The sequence below is a fragment of the Eulemur rufifrons genome, chromosome 28 (genome assembly GCF_041146395.1).
Source record: "Eulemur rufifrons isolate Redbay chromosome 28, OSU_ERuf_1, whole genome shotgun sequence".
Classification (NCBI taxonomy): Eukaryota; Metazoa; Chordata; class Mammalia; order Primates; family Lemuridae; genus Eulemur; species Eulemur rufifrons.
This window is the reverse complement of record NC_091010.1, coordinates 6,788,389-6,804,420: the sequence shown is the minus strand read 5'-3', so window position 1 is coordinate 6,804,420 and position 16,032 is coordinate 6,788,389. Positions and strand designations below refer to the sequence as shown.

General features: G+C 45.9%; 1 protein-coding gene across 1 annotated transcript in view; it reads right to left on the bottom strand.

Moving 5' to 3' along the window:
* Positions 1 to 16,032, bottom strand: part of WDFY4 (WDFY family member 4) — a 262,564-nt gene that overhangs the window by 159,652 nt on the left and 86,880 nt on the right. The window contains exons 24-30 of the mRNA XM_069461073.1: positions 13,275 to 13,348; positions 11,247 to 11,408; positions 10,579 to 10,670; positions 8,692 to 8,791; positions 6,465 to 6,670; positions 5,526 to 5,695; positions 3,475 to 3,600 (exon numbers count right to left, since the gene is read on the bottom strand). Coding sequence (XP_069317174.1) covers positions 3,475 to 3,600; positions 5,526 to 5,695; positions 6,465 to 6,670; positions 8,692 to 8,791; positions 10,579 to 10,670; positions 11,247 to 11,408; positions 13,275 to 13,348 — 930 coding nt within the window. The remainder of the gene's footprint in view (positions 1 to 3,474; positions 3,601 to 5,525; positions 5,696 to 6,464; positions 6,671 to 8,691; positions 8,792 to 10,578; positions 10,671 to 11,246; positions 11,409 to 13,274; positions 13,349 to 16,032) is intronic.

The window sequence follows — 16,032 nt, the reverse complement described above, 5'->3', positions numbered from 1 at the left end:
CAAGCAAGAGAGATGCCCCTGAAGGCTCTTAGGCATGCCCATGGCCAGGAGTGCAACACTGAGGCCAGACACACATGCCTCCACTGTGTCCCTGCTCTGTGACCTTGCTTGAGTGAGTTAGCCTCCACATTTTCACAATGGACACAACGCCATCTATTCCAAAGGACCGTCAAAGAACTTACAGCACAAAACACTAGCAAGGCTGTGGAACAGCTAGAACCCTTCCAGAATAAGGGCTGGGGAGAATGTAAATTGGTACTTCTACTTTGGAGAGCTATTTGGCATTATCTACTAAAGCAAGTCCTGTTTATAGCTTGTGATCCACAACTTCACTTTTGAGTATATCTCCCATAGAAAGGAGTAGACGTGTCCACTAAAAAACATGTATATAGCAGCTTTATTTATGGTATTTCCAAGCTGAAATGAATCAAAATGGATAAACAGTGATTATCACAATAAAATAGCACTCAACAATAAAAAAATGAATTACTGATATGCACAACAACATGGGTGAATCCCACAAAATGTAATGATGAGTGAGAGAGGTCAGATGCAAAAACAATACATACTGTATGGTTCCATTTATATGAAGTTCTGAAACAGGCAAACTAATCTATGGTTACTACTGGGCAACGGCATAATACCAAAGTAAAGTTTCAGGCAAAAAATAAAATAAAATAATAAAATCTGAACAGTCTGAGAAAGATATGTTAGAACTATTCACTACAATTAAGTTTCTAGCCTTTTTTTCTTATTCTTTCAGCTTTTGTCTTTTATATTTTGATTCTTGTCTCCTGTATTTGGTAAATGATGCTTTCAAGATAGATATCTTCATTGTACCAAATCAATCATTAAGTGACTTTGTTCTTGTTATGTATACATATATATTAGATCCCAGAAGGCTGGGTCTTGTTTTTTATTCAATCTAAAAGTCATATCCTTAACACAGGAATTTAATCTTTTTATGTTTGCTATTATGATATAAAGATTTGGTCTTATATTTTTACTTCATTTACCATATTATGTATTTTCTTTGTTTTAAATGCTTGTATGTTATTTTTATTTGCTTTATTTTTAATAACATTAAAAAATGAATTGGTTATATAGGTAACATATTCCTTATGCTACAAACAGAAAATATATACCTTCTTAGGCACCCCCCAAATTAACTGCACATAGTCCTACAATGGAACCATGAATAAATTTACCAAAGATGAAAAATGTGCAGATCATATAACCCAACCAGGGAAAAAACAAAATTATAAATAGCTAAAAATAAAAAACAAGAAGCTCAACCACATGGATTTTAAAAATATGAATCAAAGAGAACTCTAAACTGCAATCACAGAAATTCTAGAAAGCAATAAAAAATGAAGATGCCAAAATCAAAATCTTAGAAATTGACAGGAAAAAAAAAATCAGGAGACTTATAAATGTATCCAAGGAAGTTGTTCTTTAAATAAACCCACAAGCCTTCAGCTCCTTAAGTACCAGGAGAGGCAGGTAACAAGAGAACATGGACACACAAACTGAGACTGAGAAGGGGAAATACACTCAAAATGAAATGAATTAAAAGAGAATACTTGTGCAAATTAAATAAATGGGAAATTATTTTAAAATGTCAATTAACTGAACAGAGTCAAAAAAATAGTTAAAAGTCTAAACAAGTCAATAATCATGAAACAAACTTAGGGCCAGTCAGTTTCATCGGAACAATTTAAATAATATAAGAATCATGGATTTAATATCTTCTTGAGTATAAAGAAGGGAAAGCAGTCTCTTTTAAATATAAAACTAGCATAATACTGATACCAAAACCTGACAAAATTATAACAAAAAGAAACATGCAAGCCAATACTATTCATATACATGCATACTAAACCATAAATAAAATATTAACAAACAGAATAAAAACTGAGTGGCTAAATGAGGTCCTTGCAAGAATGCAAAGAAATCTATTGGTGTAATTCATCACAGGCAATTGGTTAAAAGAAAAAAGGCATATGATCACCTAATTATATGCTAAAAATTTAATAAAAATGAAAAAATTTTCTGTTTCAAAAAAGGAAAAAAGTGGGATCTGTGCTTTCTCAGCATAATTAAACATACACACAGAAAAACTGGCAAAAGATAGAAACAAGTAGTTTACATTAAAATAAATAGAGATAGAACAAAATAAATAGAGATAATTAATGAGCATATGAAAAGTGGTTTCAACCTCAGTAATAATAAATGCAAAAGAACTCCACTATGAAAGCATCGCAGTTTGGCCGAGCTGCGGAGGCTGTGGGGGTGGGCTGTGCACATCCATATGAGATCCTGAGATAGAAACTAGCTGGTGGGATGTGTGTGTGTAATGGCTAGTGCAATCCTTCTAAGAAGTGCATCTAAAAGAAGACACAGAAAGTATGCTTTGACCTGCTATCCTGCGTCCCAGAATTTGTGCTAAGGAGGTCATAAAGCTAAAAAGAAAAAATTATTTAAGAAAGTTCATTACAACCATTTTATAACAACAAACACTCCAAAAAACAGCATAAATTACTATTACAAATATAGATGATTCTGATATTTTTCCACTTTATTGACATGGAAAGATGTTTGAAAATGTTGAGAACAAAAGGCAAACGGAGTTTATGTGGTCTTGCGGTCACATCCTCTGTAAGGATATGGCATGATCTTGGAGAGGTGTCCAGAAGGATATTCCACTAAAGTTCAAAGTGGTCATTTCTGGGAGGGTGTATGTCAGGTGATTTTTACTTTCTGCTTTTCTCTTTTGTTTAAATGTTAAAGACAATCATGTATCATTTTAGAAAAGCAGTAAGTTTCCCCTTACAATAAGCCTCCAATGGCCCTTGGTGTCTACAGAATGAGGTTGGAAGTTTCTAGCCTCTCCTGCAAGTTCTTGCTGACCCAACTCACCATTAATTAATCACTCCTGCTCACAGGCCACATGGCCTTTGCTCTACATCTGAGATAACCTCTCTATCCACATCTAGTGGACCTTGAAGGCCCAGGTCAGAGGCTTCCCGCTGTGGAAACCTCTCCACGCTGTGCCTGTAGCTGGTTGTCACCTGTCTTCTCTGACAGGTCTTTCCCTCACAGGTCACTCATGGGCGAGGCCTCCCTGTCTTGGTGGAGGTGGGCTCCTTGAGCAGACAGGACCCTCTTCCTCCTCAGTAATGTTCCCTTTGACTGAAGGCAGTAAATCTCCCAGTGAAGAAAGCCAATGTTTACACAAATGTTTAAATGGAAAATAGATGTCCCCAGGGAGCTTTATGTGCTTCTTGGGGACCATTAGGCTGGGTTTCCAGTTGTGCACCTGAGTCATCTCTAGGAACCTTCCCTGCCTCTTCTATCTCATCTTGCTAGTTACCAGCATTACTGGGAAGCTGCTAGGAAAAGTCAAGGTGACCCTTCCAAACTGGCCTTCCCATTAGAACCTCTTCGGGGCTGCATGTGGGGAGTGGGTCTCACCTGGCTTATGGTGGCTTTTAGCATTTCGAGGAGCAGCAGGGCACCTTCTGTGCACAGCCCGGCCCGGAGAACTTCTTCCTGGTGGTACTTCTGCAGGAGCCACTGAAGCATGGCATCAAGGCTGTCCTGAAGGAGGAGGCTGGGGCTGTAAGACCTGTGGCTACACACGAAGGGGACCAGCTTTGCAGCCGGTGCATCACATTTCTGGGGGGCTTCAGTGGGAAATGCAAAACAGCACAGTAGCAGTCTAGGTGAGCCCATGTGAAAAACCCCAGCCCAGTTGATGTTGCATAAAGAAAACACACACCTCTAAGAAGGTGCTGAATGAAGACTCCCTAGCAACTTGTATCGAGTTTAGTTCCTCTGGTCTGACATCACAAGTACTCAATGTCCTAATCAACTTTAATGAATTTTTGTAAATGGGATTATATAAGACATATGAAGAATTCAAAGGCTTCAGGGGAAAGGACAGTGCAGAGTGTAGAGGAGAGAGCATGAGGTTTAGAATCAGAATGGCCTGACTTTGTCTTTTTAATAGCTGAGCTCAGGCAAGCTATTTTGTTTCTTGGCAGTTCAGTTTCCTTCTCTGTGAAATGAAAATTACATTACCTACCCCAAGGGATTCTTTAAATATCAAGCAAAATAAAATATGTAAAATATCTATCATGGATCCCAACACTTAGCAGATGTTTGTTTCCTACAATATGTTAGAGAAATAAAAATTTAGGGTCTCAATTACCTTAGCATAGCACGTTAAGGACTTTATTTTGAAGTGCGACCTATAATACTATTAGTCTATATCAAGATTTAAATCTGTTAACTGTAAAGATAGGAAAGATAAGTGAATTTTTTAGCGTTCTCTTTGCAAAGTCCTTCCCCTCCTATATTTCACTTCAGTTCAGTTTGACTCAACTCCTTAAGACCAAGAAACAATTTCCAAGTCTGCTATTTGTCAGGTGTCCAAGAAGGCGAGGAAAAGCTGGGCTTGCTGTTCAGATGCTCGGTAACTAAGGGGGAAGGCAAGCATGAAAACGTGTTGGTACCATATAAGGTAAAGGTACACTGAGGCACAAAGGAGGAAATGGTTCCCTCTGCCAAGGGGGTCAAAGCAGGAGGTGGCATCTGAGCTGAGTGCTGGCGGAGGACACTCCACCCAGGTGGGTGATGGTGTGAACAGGGAATCAGTAACAGCCAGTCTCACTGGGGAGGCGATTTAGCGGAATCACAGATAAAGGGTTGGCGACTTGCAGCCTGCTTGGAAAGACAAGTCAGGCCCCCCGAGATGAAGGATCCCAGGCCAGCTATGGAGTCTGAACCTGATGCCGCAGGAGCGAAAGCAAATGAACACTTGGGCCGTGTGCAAGCAGGTGACAGTGGGTGGTGGGAAGGTGCACACAGTGAGCGCAGACGCCTCGTTGGAGAACTTTGGCCAAGGAAGGACAGGAAAGCAATAAACAGGACAGCAGTTGGTCACGTGTGTGAATCCAGGGGCAGCTTCTAGTTTTAAGTGGGACATGGTTTAACATACTATGGTCTATGAGGAAAGAGTCCATAGAAAATGAGAAACTGAAAGTACAGAATGAAAATGAAAAAAGGATAACTGTGGGGTGAGGTCAAGGAGCTGAAGGAATCTGAGATCAGCCTTGGAAAGCCTCCCTTTCCCAGGGGCAGTGGAGAGAAGGTGAGGAAGAGGGTCGGCACAGGTGGATGGTGGATAGCAGGGTGCTGAGGCAATGCCACCCCCCAGCATCATGTAACTTCCCCAGCTGTGCCCAGATGGGGAAGATTTGAAAATGGGCTGATCCAAATCAGAGACCTTCCGGAAGGGATGATGGGAGGCGGAGGCCAAAGAAGCCAAGGGGCCGGTAGGAGGCATGTGGCAGGCCAGCCAAGGGTGCGGGACTGCTAGGGGAGGAAGCAGGTCAGAACACAGTCCCAGTCAGAAAAAGCACTGGGAGATAAGCAGAGAGTGGCTTAGGGGATGGCCTTAGTCACATGGAATCAGAAAACCAAGCATGATGCTCTGTGCCAGGAGTGCTCCAAGGACCTACTTTGGGACTGTCCATCAGCTCTGTAAGTGGCGTTTGCAGGAAGAAGGTGGACACGATGAGGTAGACTTCTGCAATGTGAACATGGTGGGCCAGAAAGTCGCTCAAGACGCGGAACCCAGGAAGCCGGCAGGGACTCTGCTCAGGCGATGGAGGGTGGCTCTTCAGGTTGTCTATTACAGGGGAGGGGCATGAAATCCAGGTGAGAACAGCTGTTGATGAAGGTGGGGACTGGACATGTGAGGGAGCACCCTGCCACCCTCTCACATCACAGAAAACACTGGATAGAAATGTACGCCCTACTCAGATGAGAACAGGAAAGTGCTCAACAATAATTCCTTCCCTGTTCCTGCCATGCTCATTCATTCACTCAGAAACAGGTACTTGATGCCTGCTAGGTAGGAGGCAACAAGGCAACTTTGTGCTGGGCAACAAGGACATAGGGTTTCCACAGATGTACAGAATTCTGGACACTTGTGAAGCTTACAATGTAATAGGAGGGTCAGACATTACACAATTAAATACCCAAATAAATGTATGCTTACGTATTGTGATAAACACCATAGAGGAAAATAATAGAGGCAGAGAGACTATAACAGAAGTGCCACAATTCAGGGAGACCCCTCCCTTCCTGGAGGAAGTGGCATTTGGATCCACATCGGAGGCATTCCAGGAAGAGAAGCAGAATATAAAGTGTCTAGGAGAACAGAGCTAAGCAGCCCTTGAGGCATGGAAGGCGGCCTCCAGTGACTGGCGTGCAGAGAGGCTGCAAAGGGAGTTAGAGAGCACTGGGGCTGGTGTGGGTGTAGGCGTTGGAGTCTGGGGTCAAGGGGATCCTACTGCAGGGAGCTGCAGAGGTCCCAGTTGGGGAGGGCCTGCTTGGTCCTCGCTCACACCCCAGGACCGGGTGGCGCCCTGCTTCCTGGAGCCAGCAGTGCTCACCCATCACAACGTCCACGCCCTTGGTGCTGCATTCCAACCAGGATCCCGCAGATAGGCCGTCTTTAAATCGCCCACGGAGGGAGGGGTTTGCCAGAAAGTGCAGCAGCAGCTTCAGTGCCAGTACAGTGGTGCTTGGATGCAGGTGGCCCTGTAGGAGCAGCAGGAACCAGTCGGGCCCCAGGTTCAGAAACAGCTCTTCCTTTGACCTGGAAGGTCAAAAAATGCAAGCAATTATCTCTCAGTCCCTGAGCAAGTGACATGTCCAGAGAATATGAAATGTACAACCTCACGAGTTGCCTAGGAAAGGAAAGTTAAGGTCAACATTTGGATAATATTTGGCAAAGTACATATTACATTTCAAAAGAATGGTAAATAAAATGCTGGTAAGCATTTAGATGCATTTGTCTATTAATGGCTGCAGTGTAAACTGGCCAAAGCCTTTCAAAGCAATTGGAAACTATGTATCAATAGATGTAAAAATGCACATGCCTCTTAATAGCCCTACTTCAGTACTATTCATATGTACACAGTAGTGTATGACAGGCCTCCCATCTGATTTAATTATCATCAACATAGTCATATAAAACACAAATGATTATTCACCGCCCTTTTTATAGACACTGATAAAAATTAATCTAAATGGAATAGTCTAATGTTTATGCATTTTTATCAGTTTAGGCAAAAATAAAAAACCCATGATGAACTGTCACTTTCAAAAAGGAACTTTAAAATGATGAGTCTAGAGAATACAGACTTGCTGGAAGGAACTGGAGAGAACCTGAGGGCAGAGGGTAAGTGGCCAACCCAGCTAAGATGATGGGTTTAGTGAAGGATCAGCCTTCTGGGAGGCAGGGGAGGGTCCTGGGCAATGAGGGTGTGGCTGGTACCCACTGGGATGAGCTGAGCACTGCACTAGGAGTGAGGAGAAGAGACCATCCTCTCTTCCAGCCCTGCCTCTGATGTCTCCCAACTGGATGACTTTGACAGGGCTCGTGCTGTGCTCTGGTCATTTCCTCAGTGAGGATATAGACGACAAGGATGGTGGGTAAGGATGGTCATGGTGATGGTGATAATGGTGATGATGGTGGTGGTGATGGTCCTGATAATGATGGTAATGGTGATGAAGGTGATGGTGATGAAGGTAATGGTGATGATAGCAGTTCACTTATAGAGTATTTACAGTATCCCAGGCACCATTTTCAGGGCTATCCATACATTGATTCATTTCATCCTCACCATAGCCATCTGCTGAAAGTACCATTTTTGTTTTCATACAGATGAATAGAGAGAGGCTTAAGTAACTGCCCCCCCAGTCCAGGGGAAGGGACAGAGCTGGGATTCAAACCCAGAAGGTCTAGATCCTAGAGTCCAGCTGTTAAGCGCTGCACTATAATACAACTCCTTCCAAAAAGATGGAGAAGAAAGGGGTTAGAACAGCTCATCTCCAAAGGATCTTTCAGCTATACCACATTTTGATTCTAGGAATGTAAAGCCCTGTAGGCTGGTAAATTTCTAAGTGCTATTTGCAAGGCTGATTTACTGAAGGGTAACTCCTCACCACCACCCTCAAACACACATACACACTAAGGCGTGTACATAACAAGACCAAGGATCTGGGCTGACTTGCTCAGGGATGCCTCCTAGGAGCCAGGAACAGTGTTGGCACACAGTAGGTGCTCAAGAAATAGATGCTGAACGAGTGGCTCCAGGGAGGCAGCAGGGGGGATTTAATGGAATCAGCTTTATGATTACACATTATTTTGAAAGCTAATTGAAGGTAGAGGCTTCTTCCAACTTGGAAAAATAACTAAATCACTAACAGTAAATAGCAGAAGAATTTGGCAAGCCTTTTCCTTGATAGATGTTATTTAGGCTAACCATTTCTCCAGTCTATTATCTGCCAAGCACAGGACATCAAAATCAGCGATCATCCCAACTGCCAAAACAATAACAATTACACTATAGCGATGGTGACAAAAGGAGTTTATTGTAATTATACCAAATCTGTTTCTAGTTCCTCATGCCCATTTAACATTTGCATCAGAATATCTTAGGGCAAGGTCTGGTTTATTGGGTGGAGAGAATGTAATTTTCTTTCTGACGAGTGCAGGAAACACATTGCAGAAAATAGACTCAGAGATGCTAAACTTTTCATTAAGAAAAGGTTTAATACAGCACCCTGTATGAGGCAACCTCGTGCCAAATTGCTCTTCCTGGAGCTACTTACTCAGAGGACAGATGAAGTTGGGGGGAAGATATTACATTGAGCAGCATCTCCAGCAACTGGTTCCTGAGCCAGATTGTCTTTCCAGATGTTTGGCTTCCAGCTACAAAAAAGAATTCAGATTTGAGAGAAAACGGATGTAAAGAGACATCGCATTTGCTGCAGTAAGCAATCATATTCACCAAATGCTTAGCTTACTCAAGAATTGTGGCATGGATGGGACTCAGATTTTTGGCATTTGATTCTAGACTTTAATACAATGCTTACAAAGAATTTCAGAAAAGGTTCCTGAAGTTTCCTTTAATCAGAAATGTCTTCAATGCTTCCCAACCTCCAAAAAAAAAAAAAAAAAAAAAATCATCCTAAAAATGATAAGGGCAAATTTATCTTTCAGTAGAATTTTTTAAAATTTATCACAGGTTGCAACATTTCATGAGTACCTACTATGTGCTCGTATTATGTGAGTTACTGGGACCAGAATGGTGAAGATGATGGTCTTCCTTCCCTTGGTTCCTACTTTCACCTTGTTTCCAGGCTAGGCCTTCTGCATATCTGTGTCACACTAAAAATAGAGCCTGAATCATAGGAGAGGTATACGGAGCCAGTGGAAGAAAAATTTGATTTCTAAAGTGTTACTAAAGCCCTGGAGGACATGTTAACAATGTTTCAGCATGTTGGGTTAGATAAAAGTTTCATAACAAAGTCCATAGCAGGAGGAAGGTTGACTAAAAACCCAGCACCCATTCACCCATTCCCTCAGTTGCCCGGTTGTTTCACGACCACTTTAGGACACACACCAGCCTGCAGAACTAGGACTGATGAGGCAACTCAGAGAAGTGGGGTCAGGTTTTCCTCTGTTTAGACTCTGGCCCCATCTGTGATTAAAGCTCCTTATCTCATTGAACCTCAGTTTCTCCATCTGCAAAATGGGAGTAGTAATTCCTACTATGAGGCTTGATCTAAAGGTAAAATATAATATAAATTTTCTAGACTAAGTAACGCTGTCCAAGAGAATCTTTTGTGATGATCAGACTGCTTTGTATCTGCCCTGTCCGATAGAGCAGTACTAGCCTCAGGTAGTTATTGAGCACTTAGAATGTGACTAGTGAGTGAATGAGGAATTAAATTTTTAATTACATTTAATTTTAATTAACATAAATTTAAACGGCGACACATTGCTTAGAGGCTCCCATCTTGGACAGCGCAATCCAGAGGGCCCAGGACAAAACGGTCGTAATGGCTCCTTCCACACCACCCTAGCAGAAGGATGCTACAAACCTGGCTGCTGTTCCGCATCTGGCTGGGGAAAGACGTAGACTCAAGGAAAAAAACCACAAATCTGTATGTTACGGTAAATCCAAGGGGCTTCAGAAGCACAGAGCAGGGACTTAATCTGGCTTGTCGGGACTGGACTTAAAGTGGCTAGTCTAGTAGGGGCTGGGAATGACATTGCTCTAGAGAGAGCAGCACGCGCAAGCGGGGACGAAGGGCAGGCCATCACACTTAGGGCCACACTGCTGCAGAGTGCTGGGGGTGGGACTCATGGGAAAGGAGAGAGGGGAGGAGATTCAACCAGGGAGGGAGGCAGAGGCCAAAGCACAAAGGATCCTGCCTGCTGGTCTACAGGGTACTGATTTTACCCTGGAGGACTTGGAAGCCATTCCAGGTTTTGAAGCAGAAATGTATGATTTGATTTCATTTGTGACCTTCATCATAAAACCGTGGCCTCCCAAGCCACTGCCTGGTAATCCCTGCTCAGCTGTGGGTACCTCCCCCTTCCTCTGGCTCAGCCCTTCCCTCTGCCAAATGTCTCCACAACGCCCGCCTCTCAGGGGCTCCATGAGGGCCGTCCCGCTGCCTTAGACTGGCAGCTGGGAAAGGTCTTCTCACCAGGCATGGAAGGGTCTGGGGCTCCATCCACGCAGATCTGCCTCTCGTTCACTGATGACGGCTTAAGGGTGTACACGATAAACAGCCCAATCCTGTACGAACAGGGAGAGAAGGACATGCTCCAAGGGGGCTCAACCATGTCTGCTGAGCACAGATTAGTGGTTTTTTACACAGATCTACCCAAATGTGTCTTCAAGTGAGAGTTTGAGGGGAATCACATTATTCTGTGATTGATATAGTGTTTCTGGAGACTTCTCAACTCTGTCAGGATTCATCAGAGAAGTTAACTCTGGCTCTGCCAGATCAATATATCAGATAATGACGAGGAAAGAAAAGGCTAAATGTGGTGCCAGTGGGGACTGTCCTTTGGGAAGTGTGGGGTCACCTGCTGGTGACCATGGCTGTGCTTGTGAGATTCTGGAATTCTTGGGCATGGTATGGGAGTCTGAGCACCAGGGGGCAGTGAACGCACAGCCCTGCCGGGGAAACCTGCTTGTCCCATCCTCAAGCAAACTCATCCCTTTTCCCAACGCTCAACCCTGAGCAAAACCCCCTAGAAGGTTCCAAGTGATGATGGGTTGAGTGTGGTCAGGAGATAGGTGGGACCTATATTCCTTTGTAAAACAGCCTGAGAGTCTGCCCTTCCCCGGGGAAGCTTGGTACAGTACCTGAGCAAGTCCCGGATGCTAAAGTGGCCCCTCAGCTGACAGCCCAGGATGGCAATGATAGTGGGGATCTTGGAGGGGGTCAGGTTCGGTTCATTGAAGAGGAAGACAAGCTTAGGTATCAGCCCTGTCTGGTGAGCAACTTCAGCATTTCTGGGTCCTTCCCTGGTGAGGCCAGGAGAGAGGCAGTAAAAGCTTTTACTGGAATGAACCAAATTTGCTGCGTTTCTGCTAAAAAGGTTTTCCAAGCTAGGCTTGTTCCGTGGCCCTCTGACTCCAGTGCTCTCTTGGCAACTTGTCAAGATGCCGTCAGACACCATCGAATATGTGTCCACCAAGTGCCAGGGTCACTGGGCCACGCGCCTCCCATTCCTTCCAGCCCCCGGAAACCGCCTTCAGAGACAAATCCCAATTATTGATTTTTAAATTCTGAGCCTCAGGGAAAACTCGTGCTGGCCTCAGAAAACTCAGAACAAAGACAGCAGACGCTCATGTGACCAAAGAGCACTTCCCAACAGCCAGGAGCACGGGCCCTCCTGTCTGCATGTGCGCTCCTCCTGCCCGCCCCAAACCACAAAGTGGATGAACACGCCGCTGGGAGCAAAGGAGGAAAAGGCAGAATTCAGGTATCCACATCCCTCTCCTTAGGATAATCACAAATCCGGTTTCCAGTAAATTCTACTCCCCCAAAGAAAACTGCTCCCAGGGTAAATGTCTGTTTCTTAGAACTGGAGCAGGTACAGGAAGAAAGTGAAAGGTGGGAGGGAAGAAAAGGCGAAGCGGCGTGAATTTCGGTGGATTGCTCCTCTCCAACTGTCTTTTTCTGGTATTATCATGTTACATTCTGCTGAGCTCCACGTCCCGGACACACAGAACAGGCAGAACCAGCCCAGTTCTGAGTGTGACCTAGCAGCGGCTGTGACACAGAGGACGTGCCCCTGGCCACTTGGTGACCTGCCTGCCATCAGCGCCTTGCTGGTACAGCACGGAGCACCGAGCGGCCCCTCTGTCCCTCCTCCTCCTCCTCAGCAAGGCTGCCTTACTCACCTCTGAACTCAGCACTAAGAAAGGGGTGTGATGGGTGGTGAGTTTATGATGGATATTCAGTAATAACTGCCTGAAGGAAAGATGTCCACAAACACATTCAACACACCAGAGGTGCCCATGATCACTGGACCAGCCTGATCCGTGGGGACGCAGGTCGGGTGATGTGCGGGCCTCCAGGCCTCCCTTCTCTCTTATTCGGATCACGGCTCCTGGCTCGCTTTGGGGACCACCTTTTGTAATTCCTTTCCACTCGCTGCAGAGGGGAAGCCATGCTCCCAGCCTGGCCTTGGGACCCAATCCCGAGAGCCAGGACTGTCGAATTAAAAAAAGTGCTCTCTGCTGACTGTGCTATGCTGAGGATATGCCCTGAGGAGCTGCCCAGCAGCCACCTGGCTGCCGCAGAAGAAAGCCTGCCAACACAAAGACAGCGTGGAGGAGGCAGAGACAAGAGCGGTGACAGGGCTCAGATAAAATGACATGAGCACCACCCGGCAAACATCTGCCCCTTTCAATTGTACGAGCCAATGAATTCCCTCTATCGGCCTTCTTTTCTCCTTCTATTCTTCCCTTCCTCCCCCTTCCCTCTCTCCTTCCCTTTTTCCTTTATTAATCTGGTTGAGTTGTATTTCTGCCACTTGCAACCAAAGAGCTCTGACTAGTTCCAAAAGTGACTTGGAGAACCTCAGGACTCAAGGGGAGAGATGGCTTTTGCTGGCCACGTCTGCTGAGCCCCCAGTATGTGCAAGTCACTGGGGCTAGAGAGGCCTCTAGGCCCTCTGCGCCTACCTTCCTGAGGCTTAAGCCCATCAGAAGGAACAGCCCTGCCCTGCATATGGGACTGAGCCACCGGGTGGGATGTGCTTCCCCCTGGGGACCTAATGGTCTGGGAGCAGGAAGGAACTACTGATGCTCCTGCCCTCTTGGTCTCTATTCTTGGCATGAAGCCTTTAGTTCTAACTCCCAGGCTGCCAAAGCCCAACCTACCTTGGTGATTGAAGAATTTCCATAAGATGGGAAAAGAGGGCAAGTTCCAGGTTGTCTGCCGTATTCATCCAGAGCTGGAAGACAGAACAAACACACACTAAACTAAGGTGTGGGCAAAGAAGGGTTGGCAGGCAACATGAGCAGGTCAGATGCTGGACGTATCATTCTCTAACTTGGAATCACCAACGTGATTTAGCAGCTCTGGAATCAGACCAGCTCTCCTGACATCTACAGCGTAGAGGGCGCCTCCCTGGGAAGAAGGTCATCTCTCCCCATCTCTGCTGCTACCTGGCGCTTCACTGTGGGTCTAGATTCCAACCCAGGACACTCGTACTAACCGTTTCCCACAACTGCCCAGCCCCGGGCCCACGACCCAAGTGTCCACACACCGAATGCATCTCATCCTCACTGGAACCTGCAAGGCAAATGCTGGTGTTCCCACCTTACAGATGAAAAAATAGAGGATGAGAGAGACTGGTTGAGTGACAGGCTCCACTCACCACCAGCAAGTGGTAGGAAATAGCAGGTCTTAACTTCCAGGCTTTTCCGTGTTGACTGTGCACGGTGCACGCAACACTTTCTTCAGTTGCCCCATCTGTAAAATCTGCATCCCAGCCCACCCTTGCCTTCTCCTGCAGGTCAAACTGTAAATGACACAAAGATATGAAATTCACTGAGATTCTGAAGGTGAAGTTTACCACTCAGGTTGTTTTCATTCACAGTCAACAAAGGCAGCTGCTAATTGTCCCTCTGGGGCAGAGTTGATGGCTGCCTTCACCTGTCATTTCCATCTCCCTTTAGAGAGCTCTGCTATTTTTCATCTCTAAATACTGACAATTCCAAAGGCCCACCTTGGGACCCTAAGAGTACATTTATATAGCAATGAAAAGAATTTGCACTTGTAATTGTTACTATTTATTGAAGGCAAGAGGTGCCAATCAAAGACCCAAAATACATCATCTGCATTTAGCAGATAAAGAGAGTGAGGCTCAGAGAGACTAAGTGACTTTTCCAGCACCACACTTTGGTTAATCGGCAGAGACTGGTTTCAAAGCCACTCACTCTGACCATGGAGCCTATTTCCCTGCCTCCATATCAGGTCCCCACAGCCCTCTCCTCTGGACAGCAACCCCAAGGGTCAATAATCAGCCTCACTTAAAATCAAGCAGGTGCCCATGGCCTTGTCCTCTTACTAAAGAGGGAATGCAAAAGAGCCCAAACAAACACTAGTTTATCAGGAGGCCTGTAAAGGCAGGGACTGTCACTCTCCCATCCCCCAGCCTAACATCACACATGACACATAGTGGACACTTAATAAGGATTCATTAAATTTTTAAAAAGAGTGAATGCCAAGTAAACCAAGATAAAATAAGTGGATTGCTCTTAAACCAGGAACAGAGTGACAGATTTCCAGTCCTCATAAGCACAGACACTGCCCAAAGACGCACACAGAGGTAGGGCAGTTGCCATCTGGGACAGCTGGTGTGCACGGATGCAGCTCTAGTGGGGCTATGGACAGCCGGTACGGCACCCCGAGAGCCCTGCACACTCAGGCTTCTTGCCTGCATTCATGAAGGCGGTCATTCAACAAACCATGTGCCAGGCTTGGTGCTGTGGGCTGAGAGAACTGAGAAAGTCAGACATGAGCCTCTCAGTCTAACGCTGCACCCCTTCACTCTTCCCACAGAAGTTTCTAGCCTCTCCCATTTCCTTTTCAGAACATTAGAACAACAATGAATTGCCACACACATTTGAGGTTGCCTAGCTCTGCAGGAAATTATATAATAGAATTTGGGGAAATGTGGATAATTGACTCGTTTGATTTGTTACCCTGTGTCAAATAACCCTGTACTAAGGATTGTGTTAAAATGTCTGGATCAGATCTGTTTGGATATCAAATGGATAATGCCGTAGATGTTTCCACCCCTAAGACCACCTCACTCTAAGAAAGGCGAGCTGGCCTGTCCCTTCTTTAACAAACTAGGAGCCAAAGACTTGGCTGTCCTCAACTTCCTGTTCCTCCCTGTATCTCAACTTCCCATTTGTCCTGACCCCACAGCTCCCTGTCCCTCCTGCCTTCCCCTCACAGCTCCCTGTCCCTCCTTCTTTCCCCTCACAGCTCGCTGTCCCTCCTTCCTTCCACCCACAGCTCCCTGTCCCTCCTTCCCTCCCCCCACAGCTCCCTGTCCCTCCTTCCCTCCCCCCACAGCTCCCTGTCCCTCCTTCCCTCCCCCCACAGCTCCCTGTCCCTCCTTCCCTCCCCCCACAGCTCCCTGTCCCTCCTTCCCTCCCCCCACAGCTCCCTGTCCCTCCTTCCCTCCCCCCACAGCTCCCTGTCCCTCCTTCCCTCCCCCCACAGCTCACTGTCCCTCCTTCCCTCCCCCCACAGCTCCCTGTCCCTCCTTCCCTCCCCCCACAGCTCCCTGTCCCTCCTTCCCTTCCCCTCACAGCTCCCTGTCCCTCCTTCCCTTCCCCTCACAGCTCCCTGTCCCTCCTTCCCTCCCCTCACAGCTCCCTGTCCCTCCTTCCCTCCCCTCACAGCTCCCTGTCCCTCCTTCCCTCCCCTCACAGCTCCCTGTCCCTCCTTCCCTCCCCCCACAGTTCCCTGTCCTTGTTATAGGCAGAACAAGACATTTTGGAAATTTTTTGTCGTTTTGAAATTCTCCCCTCTCAATATTGAACTTATTTTACTTCATTTCATTTTAGCATTTTAGCATCTGTTTCTTGTTAGTTGGTTGTTTTCTTAAATGAAGGGTCG